The sequence below is a fragment of the Rhododendron vialii genome, chromosome 1a (assembly GCF_030253575.1).
Source record: "Rhododendron vialii isolate Sample 1 chromosome 1a, ASM3025357v1".
Classification (NCBI taxonomy): Eukaryota; Viridiplantae; Streptophyta; class Magnoliopsida; order Ericales; family Ericaceae; genus Rhododendron; species Rhododendron vialii.
Genome location: NC_080557.1, coordinates 35,325,130 through 35,348,058, shown reverse-complemented (window position 1 = coordinate 35,348,058; position 22,929 = coordinate 35,325,130). Strand labels below are relative to the sequence as shown.

Below are 22,929 nucleotides of genomic sequence, written 5' to 3'. Positions count from 1 at the left end.
GACCGCAAGTAGTTAATATTTCTAAATTTTTGTATGTGGTGAGACTATTAGGAGAGATGATGCTTACATAGTGAAACGTCAAATGGACGTATTTTGTCTAAGGGTGTGTTCCACTAATTGAAATAAGTACTTAATTTTTGAATTAAAGATGATGTATTATGGGAGAATGAGATGTCTCGTAAATTGGAAAATAATTACTTAAAACAACAATAACCTTGGCGGAATGGGGGCTCATTTTGATGCTGTAATATTTGAAAGCTTAGGGACACAAGATGTGCTAGGATTCAAACACAACATCTCGCATACATGTATAATCCACACCCACTAGTGCGTATGGACCCCGATGTATGCAATTAGGTTCGGTCACAACCCTCATGCAATGAATTTAAAAACAATTTTTTTTTTAAAGAAGATTTAGTGGAATGGGGGAGCTCATTAGGCCAAACCACACCTTGGTGGTGAGATCTTCATACGAAAAGAAGGTGTCAGAGCGGCAGATTTGGATGCAGCAATGCACGAGTTTTTTTTTTTGAATCCGCAAAAACGCCCAAAGGGCCAATGCACGAGTTTGAAACCAAGTTGCTTCAATCTTACCTACGCTGCCTGCCCGTACGCGGGCTGACTGGGAAGTTGATTCCAAAGCCTGTACCCGAATAGAAATGATCTGAACACAGATTTTTGTGAACATATTATGCACATACATTTTTATGGAGTTCATATTGGATCCTACAAAGATGATCCGAACTGTTCATTTTTAAAAAAAAATATTATTTCGAGAGTTCCTGTAAAAAATCAGATTCAATGTATATCGGTAAGGACTTTCTTAGAAATCGTAGGGTGAATCAATCTGTTTTGCCTTATGCATTCTAAAAAAATCTTTACCGATATCTGTTAAAATTGATTTTTTACAGGAACTCTTGAAATAATATTCTAAGAAATATGAGTGGTTTGGATCATTTTATGGAACCTAATATGGACCCCATAAAAATGCATGTGTATTATATGTGCACAAAAATCTGTGTAAGTCGCACGGTTGGTGCCTGAAACCAATGTAATAGCAATCCCTTTTTTTTTTTTGTCAACGGAAGAAGCATAACCATTTATATTTATAAAAGCCATACGACATCTACAGATTATCACCGGAATACAGATCAAACCATATGGCAGTAACAGATTCTCACCCCGAATACAAAGATATAGAGACACAGCCAAACCCTAAAGCTAATGATATACAAGAAAAGCGAAGAAACGAAACTGATGTCTAACGCCTAAGTAAGAGCCATCGCTCATTCCACACCGTTATCAACAAGGATCGGCATAAGTGGAGCTATAGTACCCAGACGCCAGACACCTCAGAATGGCAGAGCTCCATATCAAAGACAATATCAAAAACCGATGGCAATCAACAACCTACCGGACTAAATCCGAACAGAAATCGGACAAAATCCAAACAGAAACAAAATAAAATAAAACATACACTCTCTTCCGTCATTGAACAACCATTATTTTGTCTAACCCCCTACTGATCAAAGCTCTAAATATCTCGTTCTGCTAAATAAGCCAACTAGCTTATTTTTTGTCCTTATTCAAATTTTTTTCGTATTTGTTAGTTTTTCAAATTAGGTTTCGATTGTAATTTTTTAATTTTTAGATTCCTCTCATCATGACGATGTAATAATTCCCAAAAAATTAATGAAAAACTAACAAATACGAATTTTTTTTGAATAAGGATAAAAAAATAAGCCAGTTGGCTTATTTAGCCGAATGAGACCGTAGCCAACGACTCAAGAAGCCACCGGTGGCGAGCGGAGCTGCGACGAACAACAAGCGGTTTGGGTAGAGAAGAGAAAGAAAAAACTAGATTTGAGGACAGAAATTGATTCCTTCCTTCTCGCCTTCCAAAATTGGGTATAAACTTAAAAAGGAAGGAGGGAAAGAAGAAGAGAAAGTGTGGTGGTATTTTAGAGTTAGAGGGAGGTGCTCTCCTTTAGAGAGAGAGAATAATAGCACTGACACAATCCCGGACAGGGAGTGTGTGCTGTGCAGCTTCATGCTGCACAGCATGCTGCACGGCCTCCAGCGAGACTTTTCCGGCATCGGTCCGACGATCGGAGACGTTCACCGCGTAGAGCTCGTCGAGTTCTACATGTGCACCAAAAATCAGCTCGATCAAATATCGTTAAGGGCCTCATCGGAACATATATAACTTGAAAAAAAATGAATCCTAATGGATTCAAAACACTAGATCAAAACCACTAAATCCATTTTTTTCAAGTTATATATGTTCGGATGAGGCCCTTAAAGATATTTTATCGAGATGATTTTTGGTGCACACGTAGAACTAGACGAGCTCTACGCGGTGAACATCTCTGATCGTCGGACCGATGCCGAAAAAGCCTCGCCAGAGGTCGTGCTGCTGTGCAGCACGAAGCTGCACAGCACACACCCGCTGTCGCACAATCCCCCATTCCACCAGCCCTAATTATCGGAAACACAAAATCACATTTGTTAAGTAGCGCCTCTAATCAACTTTGATACTAAAAACCTAAAATAGCCATCCAGCATGCCGCCCCATGTAACAACAACTAGCATATGCTCTCAACTTAAATAAATTGTTCATACTGTTCGATTGCTCTACAAAATAGTTGTAATTTTGACAAAGCGTCAATTACCATTTTGAGATATTTCCATATTTGATGATATTAGGCAACATTATTTTACATAGAGATATATTGTCTAAAAGTGGGGATAGAGAGGGATAAATTTATTAGGAGAATATTTTCTGTATTTTTTTTTAAAAATGATCCGATGGCTATAAATTTAACATTAAAGTGATCGAACGGTTATACAGATTGCTTTCATTTATATGCCTAGACAATTTTAACAGAAAAACCGCTTATAATATAGATATCAATCTCTTACCAAACCAACAATTCAGCTCGAGTATGACAATAACAGAGAGAACTGAACAAGAAAACAAAATTGAACGGCATGGGAGCCACAACAACATAGAGGCCCAATAGGTTCTTTAAAACCTCGGAAAAGTCTCTGTGCACCATGGTTCTTAAAAACCTATGATAGGGATACTTATATCTTACCGTCCTATGATATATATTCACGTATACCAATGACATGTACTTATTGAACAAAAATTCATACCTGTGAGAAAGGAACTCCAAATGCATTCTAAGTAGTTTCACCTAATTATGGTGACATACAAGCCATTCAAAAATCACAAAACTCAATCTATTAAGCTTGAAAAGAAGAAAGAACATGTTTCGTTCATGTTCTCCATGAATTAGATAATGGTTCTTCTTCTCTTCCCTTGACCAGGGCACCAGAAAGCCAAAATGTGATAGACACAAGTGGGGACCTGAAATTCTTCATCCTATTTTTTTTTATGTTGAGCAAAAAAATTTATTTTTATTTTTTATGCATACAACACTTATTTTTCATATATATGTCTTAGTTTTAGATTGTAATTAATGCATCTTGTGATAGACGATACTTATGGAGATATGAGACAAAGAAAAAACAACGATACACACATGGATTTGAAAACAGTGGTGTGAATGGACTTGGGTCACCAGATCCAGGTACAAATGAACCTAAAACCGTCCAAAGCACCCACAACATTATTATAAAAACCCGCTTTTGTTCTAATCGAAGAGTTCTAAGAGCATCCGCAATGTAATAATCAAAAGCGAATAATCAAAACTTGCTATGTCAACTTTTGATTATTCATTTGGAGGGTTGTTAAAGTTAGCAATGTGAAGTCCCACATTATTACTTTTGGTTATTCAAATGCCCAAATTGGATTATTGGTTAGAAGGTTGTTAACTTTAATTATTACAATATGAGCACTTTTTTAAGCACACATAGCTAACTTTAACAATCTTTTGCTTTTGATTATTACATTGTGGATGCTCTAACGCTCTATCTGTATAGTCACGTGACTAATATTATACTGCTTCCTAATATAATCAACGACCTTGTCTAGCACCATGTCTGCATCAGCTTCGGGCTTTATTTTGACATGGCAAGACAACAGAATCTTTCCAACTGTAATGGCCCAAATATGCAGCTCATGTACGGCCACCACTTCATGCAGTTCAGATAACCCCTTCTCAAGCTTCGCAGCATCAATCTCCCGTGGCGTGCTCTCCATCAGTACCTCCAGTATGTTCCGCAGCATTTTGATAGTCGTCCCCAAAACAATGGCGGAAAAAAAGAAGGTGCAAATCACATCAATTATCTTCCATTTGGGTTCATGCCAAATCATTGCTCCTCCGATCATGACACCAAAGCTCTGAATGGAGTCCCCCAGTACGTGGAGATAAGCTCCTTGTACATTGATGTTACGTTTCTTCTTTTCTTCTTTCTCACTGTTTGGTTTGTTTTCGTCTTGGGAATTTTTCGTCAGCTGTGGTTCGGCCATACCATCCTCGTGAGCATGGCCATTCTCTTCGTCTGTTGGGTGCTCCTCAGGACTATGGGGATGTTTGGTCATCTGCACCCCATGCCTGTGACCATCCTCGTGAGCGTGGCCATGCTCTTCGTCTCTTGGGTGCTCATCATGACTATGGGTATGTTTGGTCATCTGCACCCCATGCCTGTGACCACGGCTGTTATGATGGTGATCACTGTGGCTGTGGCTGTGACTGTGACCATGAGCATGATCATGATCATGCCCACCATGCTTGTGACCATGACCATGATCATGTCCGCCATGGCTGTGGTCATGACCTAACAAGACAGCCATGGCTATATTTACCAGAAGACCAAAAGCAGCAACAATAAACATAAGGAAGCCATTGACTTCGCCCGTGTTGTGAATGAGCCTTAAAATGGCTTCATAAACTATAATTCCAGCGAGCAGCCATATGAGCTGGATGGAAACCAAAGCACCAAGAATCTCTATCCGAAAGAACCCATAAGTCTGACGTGGAGTGGCTTCCCAGCCCGCAGCCCACAAAGAAAACAATGAGATAGCAAAAGCTGCAACATCCGATAGCAAATGTGCCGCATCGGTTAAAATGGCAAGACTGTTGGCTTTGATGCCTCCACCAACTTCGACGCCCATGAAGACAACACAGAGTGCAACTGCAATGAAAAGCTTCCGCATGGAAGCTGCTCGTTCTTTTGCATCCTTGGTAATGGCTACAGCATCTGAGAATCCACAAGGAGCTTCCCCACAGATTTTGATCCCTCCAAAGCTCCTCTCTCCACCAGAAACATCACCATTTATCTCAATAATATGCCCCGGTTGATGAGTACTCCCTTCCATCTGCATTCAGAAGAGTAACACAGTCTTTGAACTGTTATTGCTCCTTTCCTGGACAGACGAACATAGTGCCTGTTTGTTGTGTCCTAAAGATATACTTCTTGCAAACTGCACCTCATGATGGCTCATTGTCAGATATTTTGTTACTTTTTGTCTATGGTCATTTACTTGTTTGTGGAGTCTCCTTTCAAAAGTAACAGAAAATTGAATTGCTCTCACCTTCATTTTTTCTACCATTGCTTCACTGATTCTGTTTGTCATTTTTCTACTTTACTCTAGTGCTTTTGTTCGACCTCAAACGCAGTTATGGACTCAATGACTCAAGATTATGATTAGATTATCAGGCCATTTGATACAAGAGTTTTACGAAATGTGAATATCTTGATGAGAAATTTTTTGTCTGCAAGTATTTTTTAACAATGTTTCCACAGCTGTTTGCATGTGTGCACATGTTTTTTCCTCTCGTTTCTTCTAATTATTCTGATGTGTTTGTGTTGTTATTCATAAATTTACAACAAAGAATTACTTGCCTGTACAATTAGCTGTAATACAGCTTTGAGAATTTGAAATGTGGGAGAAATCATGCTCAAAAACTTCCGTGTTGTAAAATTATGAAAATATGCAAGTATGAGGCCCTCGAAAAGCAAGCCAAGTAGTGATGAAATTAACTCTGGTCACGTGGCATTCTCGATCAAATTGGCAAGGTATGCGGCATGCAGACGACTTTGAACAAATCATAAAACCATTCATCATATTATTGTATCAAAAGCAACACCAATATTGTAATTTCTTTAGACACAAACTAAACATCCCTTTTGGAAGCAACAGGAAGTCAGGAACCATCTTGCTTTTCATTGCAAACATGACAGGGGTATAGACTTTAGAGAAAAACGGGTGGAATTCGATGGGATACAGGATAGCTTCAACCGGAAAGTAGAAAGTACTAAGACTTAATTAGAAACTGATCCAACAACAAACTACGATAGACAGCTCACCATTACAGACAATAAATTTAGCAATGACAATTCTCTCTCCCCAGTTAAGTGTACAATTGACGATGATAACAAAGTAAATAGAGACAGGAAAATCAAGGGTTGGCATAGATCGGGAGATCCATATCTCGTATGAACAATTCTAATGCTACCTGGCTCCTGCTAGAAATAGCATTTCTCCGGAATGGAATTATTTAACAGTAGAGACACTAATCCTCATTTCCGTTTGACATGGTAGACTACGTAGAAAAAGAGACTGACATAGAAAAGCAGAACACTTTTTAAACAGCATGTAGGTTATCAGGAACAATATGCAGCAAAGGTGCACATGATATAAAATGGGATATTAAAAATAAGAGGCATAAACAAAGAAGAAGTACATAGTATCAATTCCATGAAAAAACATTATGAATTGTGGAAAACGATGGAATAGACAATTGGAATTAAATGTGACAAAACAGAGAACATGGAGATGAGTGCCAGGTTACAGTTTATTGCAGTTAATTTGCAGTAGCCACGGATAGCCCTAGAGTTAATGATACAAGGAAGAAGGGTATATGAAAATAGACAAAAGTTACCGTAGATGTCCTTCGAATTTGGATGGAACAGCAGGCAAACAGTCGGGGAATTTATACCTGACAAAAAGTACTAGTACACTAGAACATAGAAAGATCAATTATAATTGCTGGAAATCCAGTCAATTGCTGAAATAAGTAAAAGCAGAATCCACAAAATCCCTATTGGACTACCTGGTCTTTGCTTACGGGTACAAGTCAGCCAATTATAGATACCCTTACACCGACAGTGCATTAAAATAAGGACTCCCTTATTGTATCGACCGTTTGAAAATGCAGTGGCAATCACAGATACGCTTACAACATAGAATGCAAACATTAACACTTGAAAAAACTTACAGAGGACGACGAACTCGCTTATGAAAAGAAAATCACTGACATACAGGATCAAAACACGTGTGAAATGTTGTATGGCTTATAATCATAGAAAAATAGAGAAAGTGAAAAAATCTTTGGGCAGGCAACAAATAAATACTCAACAAGATACTCAAAAGAAGATTCAACTCTACAAACGATACAGTCCTTAGAGCAAGATTATGAGAGATTTGAGATGAATTTTTCAAGTTTACCATCGCTTGACACACCATGAAAACTTTTGGCATCGTATCTTCAGCCAGTAAAATAGGTCATAACCAACTCGTCAATTATAATAAGAAACAGCTTACATGGTCAAAAATCAAAATCAAGTGAAGTGACGTTGATCAGTTCCTGGTTACTGCTCCTACAAGCAACATAACGCGAATCCTTTTCTGATAGAAAGACAGAAGCATGTAAGCACAGAGGAAGTGCCTCAACAAATTACCAGATCAGTTCATAATGGGCAATTGTTAACATGACCATGATCACCCCCACAAATCTTTCTTCTTTATCATCTCAAACTGAAATTATCCCCTTTGAAGAAGCCATAATTTGGTACCATATCACAATAAATCGTCTCCAACTTCAAGCTAAATTTTAGCTTTGTTTATACCATGTACATATGCTCCAGCTAAGTTTTACTTATGTGACTATCTCTCCCCTCATGGATTCTACAAAAACGCTTTAAGCCAAAAAAAGAAACAAAAAATGAACTCTCTCATGGTCTCTCTTTCAACAATAGGAGCAACATTAGAGAAGTATTTTGACACTCTATCAAGCCAAAAAAAATGGTTTTGGCCTCAAAAAAACATTGGACATGTTGTTAAGGAAATATGATCTCACAGTGCTTGGAAGTGGGGTGGGTGATCACTCAATAACATTTAGGACCTCTCCACTTATTGCCAATTCACCAATTGGCTTTGAGTTAGATAAAGTTTCCACACATGTTATATCCTCAACTCCAAAATAATCAGCCCAAATGTGAAATCCATCACCTAACAGTTGAATGAAACTTTCTTCAGATCTTGGAGATTCAACACTATTCAATCGTCAAAGAATAATGACATAGACGACTATACAAATATCCAAAATCAAAAGGCCTTATGAATCGGACTGCCAAACTAATAGCATTGCATGATAAAAAAAGAAAAAAAAAGAAAAGAAAAGAAGTAATACTGTAACAACATTGCAATATCACAAATTAATTAGTACAATTTCTGATCCAATAGGCCCATCACACAAACCACATCAAAAAATACCCAATTTCATTCACCGTAATACACCTATGTAGAAAAGTACAGATATACAAGTGTGGGAAAAGTACAGATGTAATCTACGACCGACCCATTTCGGCCTAGGTCTTTCTTCCTGGGAAACCGCCGCCGGCGAGGCATAACCGGCAGGAAAACCGCCACGGGAGAGTGAAATAGTTGGCCGCAAAACCGGGTTTCGTGGTCTCAGGAGGTGAGGTAGAAGACGGGGCAGAGAAAGAGGTAGATGACTTTGAAGCAGACGCAGGAGACGGAGAGGAAGACCAGTCCGTACACGATCCGGAGAGCCATTGGTGAATCCAGATCGAGATCGAGATCGAGAGAGAGAGAGAGAGAGAGAGAGGCGCGTAGACACTCTATAATTAGGCTTAACTGCATATCGCCCCCTTAACTATCACACGTTCTCAATTTCCTCGAACTTGGACCGTTTATTAAAATTTAAGACCAAATCTTTGTCTGAATTGCTTTCATCGATCTTCCTTTGTTTTTTAATTCCTATGAAGTATGAACACCTCTTATATCATCCATGGCTTTCAGCCTTTCACCCCATTCACCGATCTCCTTTTGTTTTATTGACATGAACTCCTCTCTATATCATTGCATATCATCAAATCCATCACGATCTCTTCATGTTAAAAAATAGATATAGATATAGTCTTTGGCCATCCATTTTGATCAGCCGAGAGGAATCTCAAGATATTGTCAAATTAAAATCATTGACCTAATTTATGAGATTGTATGAATTTTCAAAGAAACAGTCAAATAAATGCTACTAAAAAGATGAGGTTGATATTAGATGTAAGTAAACTAGTTATTTTTATTGCATTGGAGATGTTTAAAATTTAAATTTAACTCAAATAAAATCCTACTACCAAATTAAATTTCAACAAGTTTCTAAACCATATTAGAGATACTGTAGACACCCCAATCTGATTTCCCAATTGATTTACTTTCTTTTCGGTTTCTTGTTTTCCCGATGATGAATCAGGTCAAAACAGTATTGAGTGTGAAATGGTTTGAGCTCGGAGTAGGCTAAGGTACATCTTGAACCCAAAAACCCTAAGTTAGATCCCTGACCACAGAGGTCAACCGTCGCGCGACCCATTGATTCCCTCGCGCAATGCTCTGCTTGCCAGGTGTTGGTCAAAGTCAAACCTTGACTGTTGACCATCGCGTAGGTGGGTACAACCGTCGCGCGACGAACCCAGTCCCTTGCGCAATGGTCAACTCCTGTCATTTTCACCTTTTTCCAGCTGGATTTTTGATGATCAGGGGGCTACTGACTTGGGAACCCCGTTTTCGTGGGCTGAACTGCGTTTGCAGGTGCATGGGTTGCACCACCCTCACAACCACTCCCATCACCTTGTTGGCCACCTCCTCCACCAAGGAGGGCTGGCCAGCCTTGTTGGCTGGTCACTAAGCCAAGTCTTTCACCCACCAAGCACTCTCTCATCTCCTATATATACCTCACATTGATCATCTTTCAAAGGGTTACCAAAAAAATCAAGAAGGAAGACAACACTACTTTCAAATACACCACCTACTTCCTAACTAAAGTCATCTCCATACACTCATCTACCAAGCCGTACCACCTAGTTCAATCCATTTCCGTAGCACACAAGCAGAGGTATAGCTCCTTTACTGTTTACTGTTTTGATCTCTAAGGGGGGCTGGCAGAGTCAAGGCTGGTAATCAAAACCAATTCTGGCTCTAAAGTCAGCAGAGTTACAAGAATCGTATACCAATCCTCCTACGCGCGATGCTTCTAGCAATCGCACGACAGTCCTCGCGGGGATAGGATTTTGGCTTCTGTCTGTTTAGTTATAGTATAGAAGTTGTGTTAAAGCATGATTAGAATTAACTCCCCAGTTTTGCATGTTAAAAATCCGTGGCTTGGCTTAATGTGTTTAGTTGGGTATTATGGAATGCCCCTGGGTTGCTCTTGAACATGTCTCAGAGCGCAAGCATGCAAAGAAATTTCTGGAAGTCCAATCATGACACTCGCGCGATGAATTGACTCCATCTCGCGATGGTCTATCTGTTTCCAAAAGTTGCCCTTACATGGGCAGCTTGGTCCATGGCCATTATTTGATGCCCCCACTGTTTAGGGGCTTGCACTTATCTTCTATCCATCCTGTTTGTAATAATTATTTCCTTTCAGTATATATAATCTGCTTGGTTTGAATCCTGGGTGTGCACTGGTCCTTCCAGAGCCCAGAAGGAGATGAGATTCAACCTGTTTGGAGGGATACAACCATCGTGCGATGGTGTGAGTTAGTCGCGCGACAGTGTACTTGCATGCTGGCAGAGCCATGCATGCAAGTTGGCTGCTGCTTGTGCCTAATTCATGCCAACGCGCTGTTTTGATGCCAGATAATGGTGTTGGATTTTATCTCGTTTATCTTTCAAGCATGCCATCCATTTATTTTGTCTTTAATCACATCCTGCAAATATGTTACAATTTTAATCCCCATTAAAACTGTTCTCCCGCCCTAATTGGCTAAAAATTGTTCAATAAAAGAAGAATCGCAAACTTTTTCACAAAATGCTTAAGTAGAGACCAATCTCCGGATTGGGCAAAAGGGGTGTCTTAAAACCCTTTCCTTCTCGTAACCTAGCTCCCGAACCCAGATATGGTTATGATGGACTGGTTCTTTAACTTTTTCAAATCAAAATTAGCGCAGCAAGTGCTTCGAAATACGGTTCCTTGGGTGTTGTACCTTCAAAACCCAAGTGGCGACTCTGTATTTTGCAAGTGCTTGATGTCCAGCTAAAAAGCGCTCCCTCGATTTCGAGCTCGCGTTTTTTGGAATCCAGAAATTCCAAAGGGCATGCTGCCCACAGAGGCGACTCTGCTGGGGCCAAATCGAACCAATATTAAATCCATGCTTAAAAGTCTAAATACGCTTATGAACGATCCCTTAAAAGTCTGTCAAAACGGTGAGCCTCGCACTGCCGAAGGTCGGAATGGTGATTTAACAGGACCTCGAGTCCGGCCAATCCAATCTGGGACTTTTTCGATTGATCATTTGTGTATTTTTCCTTTTAAAATGGACTAAATAAAGTGAGCCAAATTTGAAAGAGCATTTTGTGATTTTGTAAATTCTTCTTTTCTTAAATCAATTTTTAGCATTCTTCATTTGCATCGATGTGGGATAAGCCTCGTTGGATCGTTTTGGCAATCTGGCATGGTTTACCGGAGCCCAGGGACCCCGAATGACCAACAACCTTCGACGATGATAAGTCATTCTACCATTTGAATGTTGCTTTGCGATTATGCGGGCAACGGGTGGTATATCTTGGCTTTAGTCCGAGGAACCCGTTACAAGCCAAAACCAGCCTTTGCATATACAAAGCGCTAGCACTCTCCAAACTAGGACAGGTACCCGCAGGGTAAGATTTACTTGCATCTAACCCCCATATGCTGTCTTCGTGTTACTGCTTTCCCTACCACATGCTCTGTACATACATACCGCTTGCGTAGGAGCATGTTTAGGGCGGCTTTTAGGTTCTCAAGTCTTCAAGTCTGTCTTAAAATTGTAAGGACACTGATTCGGACCCGATGAAGAGGCACGCATCTCGATGGTGCATGTTATCAGTTTTTCAAAGCCCTTAGATCAGCGAGGCTTTGGGATATCAAACCTTTCCGAACCTTCGTCTAAATGCCAAATCGAAGTTTCAAACAGAAAATAAGGAACAAACGGAGAGAATGCCGTGATGCTTTCACCGCTTTGGTTATCGTACGAAGCATGTACACCGTTTAGGCTATGGTGCTATGCCTCCTACGCCGCCAAGGTTAAGGTATCACGCCATCTTACACCAACTTGTTCCGAGTTCAAAGTTGAAACCTCGAGAACGGAATAAGTCAAAAGCTTAGACTACTTTGATATCCTTTAGCCTTATCGATTTGTTCAAAGGCTGTGCTCTCAAAAAGATTTTCGAGGATTCTGGCAATGTCCGAACACTTTTGAGACAGACTCCTCTTCTAGATTTAGAGTCTAGGATGAAACAGACGACGGTGATTGCGCTTTCGCTTTAGTCTTTTATTTAGATTAAAGTTATTGCAGGACCCCGCTTAAGCCTTTTCTTACTTTACTGTAAGCAAAGTTCTGAATCATTGCACCACCACGGAGAGTATCGAAGCAGAAAGGCAAACCCACTTGGGAACGTCTGCGTCAGAATCCGGTTCAAAGGCTAGTCAGGTTGCAATCCCAGTCAGTCACAACGGAAGACTCTCCACGTTCACTGTTGGCTACTCTTCAGTCAGGTTCGCCTTCGGTTCTTCAGGAAGTTAAACCCCCGATATCGCCAACCCTTTCATCTTCATCAAGTTCCTCTGAAACACCAATCATGGCAGATCAACCTCAACCGTTCATTGTGGAAGCAATGTTCATAAGCTTTCAGAATAGCATCGCCACCATGCAACAGAGGGCTGCTCAGACAGATGCTAATGTTACCCGTTTGAATGATCTCTTCAACACTCGTCCTCCACCAGTAGTAGAAGTGGGAGGCAAGGTCGATGAGGATGTTCATGCAGAACCCGTCTTTGTCGAGGACCCAAATCATGCTGGGCAGCTCATAGTTCAGCCCAACCCAAGAGAAGCTCGTCCAATGGCCGCGAACTTTGACCCTGCTGTTGTTAGGCCTACGTACTCAAAATCCTGATTTGGCTGCTCTTATGGCCAAAATCACCAAACTGGAGGAAGCTATTTCTAAGTCTGAAAGAATCAGCGCCGGTGAAATTGACCTGGATCGTCTCTGCTTGTACCCCAACGCCAAGCTTCCCGACAAGTTCAAAATGCCAGATCTAGCCAAGTTTGACGGCAGTGGCGACCCTAAGACTCATCTCTATAGTTATCACGCTGCCATGAAGCTCTTATCAGTCGAACCCGAAGCCATGTCACAGTTGTTCCCTCAGACTCTCTCCGGTCCAGCTTTTCATTGGTTCTTGTCACTCGACATTGCCAAGAGGAGGACCTGGGGGGATATTGCCGCTGCGTTTATTTCACAGTACAGTTATAATTTCTTGCTGAAAGTGACAACACGGGAGCTGGAATCCACCAAGATGGAAGCCAAAGAGTCCTTCGCTGACTTTGTCAAAAGGTGGAGGGCTAAGGCAGCCCTAATGACTAATCGTCCAAGCAAAAGGGATCAACTCCGCATTATTTCCCATAACCTTCAGCCGGATTATGCTAAGCATCTAGTCCTTGTTCAAGCTTCAGCAAACAAACCTTCTTCGACTCCGGCCTGGCCATCGAGGATGCGCTGCAAAGTGGCATCCTATCGAAAGAACAATCTTTTAACCCTCCGAAATCAAAACCTCGGGCATACTCTGGCAACACCAATGCATTATTCGGGGGTGGGACTTTCTCCAACACAGCAACTAGCGGCACTAATGCCTCGTCCAACACCGCCAATCACATTGCCGATGTCAATCAAGTACAGACTCCACAGAACAACCGTCCTCGTAACCAACCCGCAGTTTCTCCGCATTTGAGGCTCCTTTGTCTTTTGTTATGGAGAAATTAATCAAGTCAGGACATTTGAAAACCCATTGATCCAACTTCTCTACCCAAAAATCCGTCACCCAGTTTCAAAGCCAATCTCTACTGCACCTATCACCAAGGGGCTGGTTATCTTACAAATTCCTGCTTCTGCCTCCGTCACGCGATTCAGGATCTTATAGATGAAGGGACCCTTTAGGCTCCACCTCCACCATCTCAAAAACCAAACATCCTCTCTAACTCCATGCCAAAGCACAATACTGCTCCACATATCAACCATATATCCTCCAGCTCCACTCAAATCGACCCTTGCTCCACCATATTCAACCCCACTAACCATATAATCCCGGTTAACCAGCCCAAACCTGTTGTACCCATGCCTTGGGAGTCAGAAGCAGAACTCATGTACATTGGAGAACCTTCTCGTTCTAATCCACACCTTCAACTCCTCCAATCAGGCTTCAATCTCTTCAACAAAATCATGGGTGATCTCCATGATAACCCTATTCAGCCTGTACGACTCGGCCCTACCTCGACTCGTCGTGATCCTATTTCGGTCATAGGAGATCCAAGTTCTTCTCAGGATTTTGAAAGCCAGTTCAGGACTGCGCTGTCGTCACACTTTCAGCGAGAGCCTGAGCTCAGCATGCAAGCCGTGGGTTGGTCCATAGCCGACGGTGATGATTACGCCGCTCCTATTATCCAGGAATGGGACCAGCTTGAGCTAGAAGGTTTTTCGTTACACCCCGAGTATCTCCCACTCCCTTAGCAGGACCAGGTTTGGGACGAGGAATGGCAAGACGGATACGACCAGGCAATGCTCGATCCTTTGGATGGTATTTTCTTATTCATGCTATTCCAACAACCTGAACCTATGCTTCCCGAAGAAGAATACTATTGGGATCCCGAGCCCACCTGGCAGTTTCCGTTGGATTTCGACACTAATCCTCTTCAAGGCTATGCTTTACCAGATTACATGACTCATTTTGTAGAGGATGATTTCGTTCAAAAGGAGCCTTGGGTCTTGGGGGAATGCTTCCGCCCTTCTACCCTCGACAGGCTCAGCAATTCGATATCTGACATCGAGCATGACCCTACTTTCTACATTGTTGATGAAGGATTGCCACATCCTATCGTTCCTTCTCCAGCCATAGAAGATTGCAGTATTATGATGACAGACCTTGTCCCGCCGGCCGATCTTTGGGATGTCGATGACATAGTTAATGTTCAAGTTGGGGCAGAAGTTTGGACGGTCAATCGCTCTTTGGCCGATGGTGGACTTTGGGATGTTCCATTCATCACCAATGCAGAACCTGTTGCAGAGGTTGCGGCAGTCAAGGACTTGGACTTTTGGGATACGCTTTTAGTGAAGGACTTGGCTGAAGATTTGGGTTTAGACTTAGAAGTTCCTACAATGGCAACGGCGCCAGACAAAGGGAAGCGCAAGCTAGGCGAGATCCCCGCCGATCTCTGGGATATTGATCAAGACCCTCAGGTCGTGCCCTTTTTGGGAAACATTCACAACGTTACGAAGAGTGGACGGATTTTTCAGCCGGCTAATCTGCAGGCTGGAAGCTCATCCAACCCTTCTAACCAAAGGGACAAACCCTCTACCTTCCCAAGGTTTGCACCACTTGAGGTACCCGCTCGCACCTTTGACGCAGACATGATTCAAAAACAACTTGAGCGGATTCCCGTTGCTATGCCAATCTGGGCACTGATTTGTTCTTCCCGCGAGCACCGTCAGAAACTCTGCCACGCTCTCACCCGTCTTGAGATCCTGGATGATATCACTCCCGAAGCGATGATATCTCTCATCCTCCCACCTACCTCCAAGCACACCGTGATTTTCACCAATAAAGACCTGCTAGTTGAAGGGGTTGACCATAATTGCCCCTTGCACATCACTGTCAAATGCCGAGGGCTCTGGGTTCCGACCGTTCTCATCGACAATGGTTCAGCAATTAATGTCTGCCCTTTGAGGGTAGCTTACCGTCTGGGCTTGACCAAAAAGGATTTTGGGGCTTCCAATATGGCAGTTAAGGCATACGACAGCACTCGTCGCATGGTTGAGGGCACACTAATGCTTAAGCTCGATGCTGAGGGCTTCGAGATGGATGTTGAGTTCCACATTGTTGACATCCCTGCTACTTTCAATCTTCTGCTCGGTAGACCATGGCTCCATAGATCTAACATCATGGCCGTCTCGTCTACTCTCCATCAAAAAGTCATGCTGGGACTTCCTACTGGCACGTTGACAATTTGCGGAGACTCAGGCATTCGCCCGCTCAAGGAGGATGGTACCCCGATTTCGGGAATCGTGCATGGTGAAGAAGACGTGGATCTTAGGGGCTTTTCCTTTGATACGTCTGGCTCTGTTTTGACCATCAATATGGATGGAGACTTCGTCATAAGCTCTGTTGCTTTAGACATCATGAGGAGAATGTCCTACCTACCTGGTTTGGGTTTAGGGATTCACCAGCAAGGGATCCCGGAATTCCCTACATTTCCTTCCTGCAAGGGCCGCTTTGGTTTGGGGTATATCGCCTTGGCCAATGATGCCAAAAGGAGGAAATGTATGGGAAAACCTCAAACCCTCTATGGTGATCCCGACAGCTACTTCGTCTGTGAAAAGGGAAATACTGTTTACATAGGGCAGGCTGAGCCCTTTGTTGACCCAAAGACGGGGGAACTGCTCCCAGGTTTTGAGATTTTCGCTAACGACACCTGGTCGGATAGCGATGAGGAGCCAGCAAGGGTGGAATTCAAGAAGAAGCTCAATCAGCCCAAGATCAAGACTGACTGGCTGGGATCTTTCAATCAGGGAAGCTTGGAGCAGCTATTCCACGAGTTCTCCCAAGTGGGTTTGGCCGAGGAAGCCGGAGAAGCCGAAGTGCTCATGCTTGAGCAGGATACCTCTGAGGATCCCATCTCTCTTATTACAGAAGCCAAGGGTAGTCTTAAAAATTGCATTTTCAAACCACGCTTAACTTGCATTGATGATGTGTCTGAGTCTGAGTCTGACACAGAGTCTTTTGGGTCTAGCTTTGAGTCGGAGTTTGTGCCTCTTGGCCCTCCACGTCATAGCTTTTATTTTGAGTTTGATTCTGTTGTACTTGGTTGCCCCGAAGGGCCTTTTGGAATGAAAGAACCCATTTCTGACTACTTTGATGATTTATACATAAACTGTGTCGACCCTGACGATGAAGGGATAGATTTCGATGGGGATATTCCTAAGGAAGTCCGTGCCTTCATTGAAAGGGAAGATCAAAGGCATGCTCAGCCGTTAAAAGAAGAAGTAGTTTCTTTAAATTTAAAAGATGAAAACGATCGCCGAATGGTTCAACTGGGCTCCACTTTATCTCCAGAGGAACATCATGATTTCAAAGAACTGCTCTCAGAGTTCAGTGACATTTTTGCATGGTCCCATCAAGACATGCCTGGCATTGACCCAGAGATAGTGGAACATCGAATCCCCTTACTACCGAATGCCAAACCCGTAAAGCAGAAACTAAGGCGAATGAGGGCGGATTGGGTATAGAAGATCAAGGAAGAGGTCACTAAGCAGATCGACGCCAGTTTTCTTATGGTTTCTTATTACCCCACTTGGGTTGCCAACATTGTCCCGGTTCCTAAAAAGAATAGGCAAATTCGGGTGTGTGTTGATTTCAGAGATTTGAACAAGGCGAGCTCCAAAGACGATTTTCCCCTGCCGCATATTGATGTACTTGTTGACAATACAGCGGGCCATGCCATGCTGTCATTTATGGATGGATTCTCCGGATATAACCAGATTCTCATGGCACCGGAAGACCGTGAGAAAACGACATTCATCACTGAATGGGGGACTTATTGTTATTTGGTCATGCCGTTTGGTTTAAAGAATGCCGGTCCTACCTATCAGCGCGCTGCTACCACCATTTTGCACGACATGATGCACAAAGAAGTTGAGGTCTATGTCGATGACATGATTGCCAAGTCAAAAACTCGTGAGGGGCATGTACATGTTCTTCGAACGACTCCATAAGTACAGAATGCGTCTCAATCCGCAGAAGTGCACTTTTGGGGTCACGGTAGGTAAGATGCTCGATTTTCTAATCACTACTCGTGGAATTGAAGTCGACCCGTCAAAAATAGAGGCTGTACTTGAAATGAAGCCACCAGAATCTGAAAAGGGAGTGCGGAGCTTTTTGGGGAAGGTTCAGTTCATCTGCAGATTCATCGCCAAGTTAACTTTGACTTGCGAGCCGATGTTTCGTCTTCTGAAGAAGGATACTCCGTTTGTATGGACAGACAGGTGCCAAGCGGCTTTCACGTCCATTCAGAAATACTTGCAGAACCCTCCGGTTCTCATGCCGCCGATTCTTGGGAAGCCCTTGATACTTTATTTATCTGTGAATCCTTCGTCCATGGGGTGTTTACTAGCTCAAAAAGAAGATAAGGGTGTCGAGAAGGCCATTTATTATTTAAGTAAGAAGATGGTAGGGTGTGAAGAACACTACACGGCTCTGGAAAAGACATGTTGGGCTCTTGTTTGGGCCTCTAAAAAGTTGAGAGACACTACATGCTGGCTTATCCAGTGAAGTTGATTTCTCGGATGGATCCTCTCAAGTATCTGTTTGAGAAGCCAGCTCTTACTGGTAAGTTAGCACGTTGGTTGCTCTTATTGGCAGAGTTCGATCTCGAGTACGTTACGAGAAAATCTATCAAAGGGCGAGCAGTCGCGGAATTCTTAGCCGATCATCCTGTTGATGGACCGGAGGACTCAGATTTTGTGTTCCCAGATGTGGAAGTGCTAACAGTTGTCGAAGACGTGTGGACACTTTACTTCGACGGAGCAGCCAACCAAAAGGGATATGGAATCGAACTGTTGTTGATTACACCTGATGGTTCTCACATTCCGCTTGCGTTCAAGCTCAACTTCGATGTCACGAACAACCAAGCGGAGTATGAGGCCTATATTGTTGGCATGGAGGCCGTTCTTACCCTCGGTGTGGAAAAACTCGAGGTCCTTGGTGATTCCAACCTTGTCATATCTTAAGCCAACAAGGACTGGAAAGTGCGTGAAGAAAGGTTGAAGCTGTACCATCAGGACTTGGAGGATCTCATTCCTCGCTTCAATAGGGTTACTTTCACTCATATTCCTTGCTTAAAGAATCAATTCGCTGATGCCTTGGCAACCTTGGCTTCCATGGTCAAACTTCCTTTGGGTGTCAAACTCCGCCCTATTCTGATCGAACAACGGGACTGTCCTGCCTATCAGTGTGTCAACGCCATCAATGATGTGGATGATGGCCTACCCTGGTACCACAACATATGGAATTTTGTTGAAAGCGGGAAGTATTCGGCTGAAGCTTCTAAGAAGGATCAACTTACATTACGAAGGATAGCGGCCTAATACATCCTTTGTGCAGGAAAATTATACAAAAGATCCCATTGTGGAATGCACAAGCTCTGTGTCAATGGCTCTGAGGCCACAAGGATTATGGAGGAGGTTCATGGGGGAGTCTGTGGCCCTCATATGAGTGGTGTCATGCTTGCTAGGAAAATCCTACGACAGGGTTACTTCTGGTCCATGATGGAGTCTCAGTGTATAGATTATGTACGGCGTTGTCATAAGTGCCAAATCCATGCCAATTTAATGCATGTTCCCCCTTTAACCTATCTGGCATGACTTCTCATTGGCCTTTCTCTGTGTGGGGCATTGATGTCATTGGCATGGTCAGACAGTCTGCTTCGAATGGTCACCGGTTCATTTTGGTGGCAATAGATTACTTCACCAAGTGGGTGGAGGCTGAATCCTACAAAACCCTAACTGCAGTTCACGTGGCCCATTTTATCAGAAAAAACATCATCTATCGATATGGTGTGCCTCAAATGGGACTCATTTCAAAGGTAGGGTTTTGGAGTTGTTCGAAGAGTTCGGAATCCAAATCCATCATTCGACTGTTTATCGCCCTCAAACGAATGGAGCTGTTGAAGCAGCAAATAAGAATATTAAGACGATTATCAAAAAGTCTGCTGAATCCGCTCGGGACTTGCATGAGCAACTACCTCTAGCACTATGGGGGTACCGGACGTCAATTCGTACATCGACAGGAGCGACACCCTATTCTTTGGTTTACGGGATGGAAGCAGTACTCCCTATTGAACTTAAGATGCCGTCATTGAGAATTATGGCAGAGTGTGGACTCACAGAATCTGAATGGCTCAGCGGGAGGTTTGTTGAACTAATGCTTTTCGATGAAAGGAGACTCCGCGCTTTATACCATGTTCAAGGATATCAGCGAAGGATTGCACGGGCTTTCAACAGGAAGGTGAAATCGAAGGACTTGGTTGAAGGAGACATGGTTACAAAGGAGATTCGGGCGCCTGTGTTCGATCCCCGTGGCAAGTTCCGTCCAAAGCGTTCAGGGCCTTAAATCATCAAGACCATTTTGTCTGGGGGAGCGGCTCAGCTTATAGATCTCAACGGCAATGAGTTCTCCACTTTGGTAAACCTAGATCAACTCAAACGTTACTACCCCTAAGAGAAGCTCGTTGGGCCGAAAACCACAAGGGTGGGCGGTTCTAAGCAAAAGTTAGAGCAAGCCTGCTGGATCGAAAACCTGTGAAGGCGATTCAAGCAAAAATAAATAGGTAATACTCAAAGGCTCGCTAGGCCGAAAATCCAAAGTGGCGGCACTAGGCAAAAGTTAGAGCGTAAAAGGAGAGGTAAAATACTCGAGCGAACTTTAGCTTGAACTACGTTCTGACCTGATTCCTTGAAAAAGGATACGTAGGCAATCTCTTCGTGAGATTCGGTCACATTCCATCAACATGATCCGAGGGTTATCATTTTGGAATCATCTTCCAGGTTCAAAGTGGCGTGGTGTTCAACATTTGGATCAACGGGAGAAAGTTTTAAATCTTTCAATTTTATTCAAATTACTACTTCTATTACACAGTTGAGCAAAGTCTTTAAAACAGTTAAGCATAAAAATAGAATAAAATGTTAGAGGCCTTAATAGGCTCACAGTTTATTCTAGATCATTGGAGTCTGTCAGGAGTCAGTTGTCTCTTTGTCTTCTTGCAATTTCCCTTCTTAGCCATGCTTTGTATCGATGCATGAGCTCTGTGCTGAAGTCTAGTTCTGCTCCGCCAAGTTGCCGCAGGCCCCAATTACGCTCGTACCCAGCCAAGTTATGTGCAGTGAATGCAGGAGTATTGAAAGTTTCGACTCCGGCTCGGTGCAATCCTTGACTTATCCCCAGCTGACGGAGAATGCGACCGGGAATGTAGAATGTGAAAGCGGTCAGTCCGGCTATCACCATCCTCTCAAAACCTGCAGAATTAAGGGCTATGTCTGGTACGTCCAGGGCCTCATGCCTCCAGATGATTTTAGTCGGGAGCATTTCCCTCATGAACGTGTACCATTGGTTGATGGACATCTCCGGGTAGATCATTCCACACTGATGCATCCGACCAGACAGATGAGGCCATTTTGCCTTCGGTGCTGTGAGCAATCCCAATTTGTCGGATAACCATAGCTGTAGGTGAAAGTAAAAGACAAGTGAGGAGCCATATAAGACTTGAGTGAGAAAAACAAGTAAGGAGCTCTGACATGGCCCAAACTGAGAGATGAGGTAAAAGGGAAGTGTGTGAAATCTCAGAAAATGTGAGCTGAGTGAGAATTTACCTGCAGTAGGAGTGGACTACCGCTGAATATGTTTGTTTGGCCGGTAGAAACCAAATCCAAACCTATGAGCGTCTCTGTTAAAACCAACGGCACCACATTCCTTCGAGAACCCATTTGAGCGGCAACACTCACCAACGAAGGGTTCACTTGCCCATTCGGAGATACTAGCAAATAGGCGGCTAGTACACTGATCGTTAGAGCAAACCGACGTCGGGCCTGTAAGGCGGTGTCCTCTGTGTTTCCCTCAGGCCCGTACCACTCCATCAAACGCATGATGTTGATTTGCCCCCCGGTTAATAGACTTTCAGCTACTCCCCTCGAGATGTCGAGACATGATTGTAGCAATTTTGGCATGCTCTTCCTATAGGGCGGTATGACAATCACGCTCGAATCAAACCCCTAGAGATATGCTTCGAATTCTTCCACGGTGGGGCACAGCTCGTCGTCCCCGAACCTGAAAACATGAACCTCTGGGTCCCAGAACTGTAGTGCTGCCATCAGAATTTCGGGTCGGACCTTTACGTTGCAAAGAAAGCGAAAAGCGGCCAGCCCGTGGGAGCGAAAGCATAGCCAATCTCCAGCTACGAAAGCCGTTAGCCACGGGCTAATCAAGACTGAGAGGTTATTCGCCATTTTAAGGAAGTTGGAAGTGTTTGCTCTGGGGGGGGGTGCCTCACATTTCTAAAGGCAGGCTCTTTTATAGCCAAGGCATCATGAAAAATCTCCTTTTTATCAAAGCAAATATCTAAGCAAGGTGGCATTGCTCCTTTCAATGCAAGGGCACACCTGTGAACTACCCCAGGTGTATTCTGGACGGCCAAGGACAGTGACAAGGCATTCAACGTCTCAGAATTCAAGTTTGGTCAAACAAAGGTGGCTTAGCAATGATTGTCCATCGCGTGATGGTTATTTCATCGCGCGACATTTTCATTCCATCGCGCGATGGTTCGGTTTGCAATTTGACAGTTTGCAGCAGCTACTGACCAACTTTGGTCATTTTTCGTTCCGAGGGTTGTTTTGCAGTTTTGATGGTTCCAGTAAGTCATTATCGTTATATGAGGCTGTGTTCAAGTGTCGGATTCGGAATATCGCGTTTAACAAAGACTTTGGACCTTCGGTGGCCCATTTCAAGTGTAAATTAGGACTTTGGGTGGTCGGAATGTGTTTTAGATGTTCTCACTTCTTTCTCTTGTACCATACAGGTCATGGGAGCCTAAAGTGACTGTACAGAGGTGTCGGTTTCAGTTCGGGACATAATCGAGTCGTGT

At 43.1% G+C, this 22,929-nt stretch overlaps 1 protein-coding gene across 1 annotated transcript; it reads right to left on the bottom strand.

Moving 5' to 3' along the window:
- Positions 1 to 3,796: 3,796 nt before the first annotated feature.
- Positions 3,797 to 9,144, bottom strand: LOC131307770 (metal tolerance protein A1-like). Its single transcript, XM_058334454.1, has 2 exons — positions 6,855 to 9,144; positions 3,797 to 5,287 (listed from the first exon to the last, which is right to left on the bottom strand). Exon 2 carries the CDS (start codon positions 5,285 to 5,287, stop codon positions 3,929 to 3,931), a length of 1,359 nt encoding a protein of 452 aa, XP_058190437.1. The 5' UTR covers positions 6,855 to 9,144; the 3' UTR covers positions 3,797 to 3,928.
- Positions 9,145 to 22,929: the final 13,785 nt, after the last annotated feature.

What these genes read in the sequence shown, in the direction of transcription:
- LOC131307770 (XM_058334454.1), bottom strand. Translation starts at nt 5,287, where the DNA reads ATGGAAGGGAGTACTCATCAACCGGGGCATATTATTGAGATAAATGGT.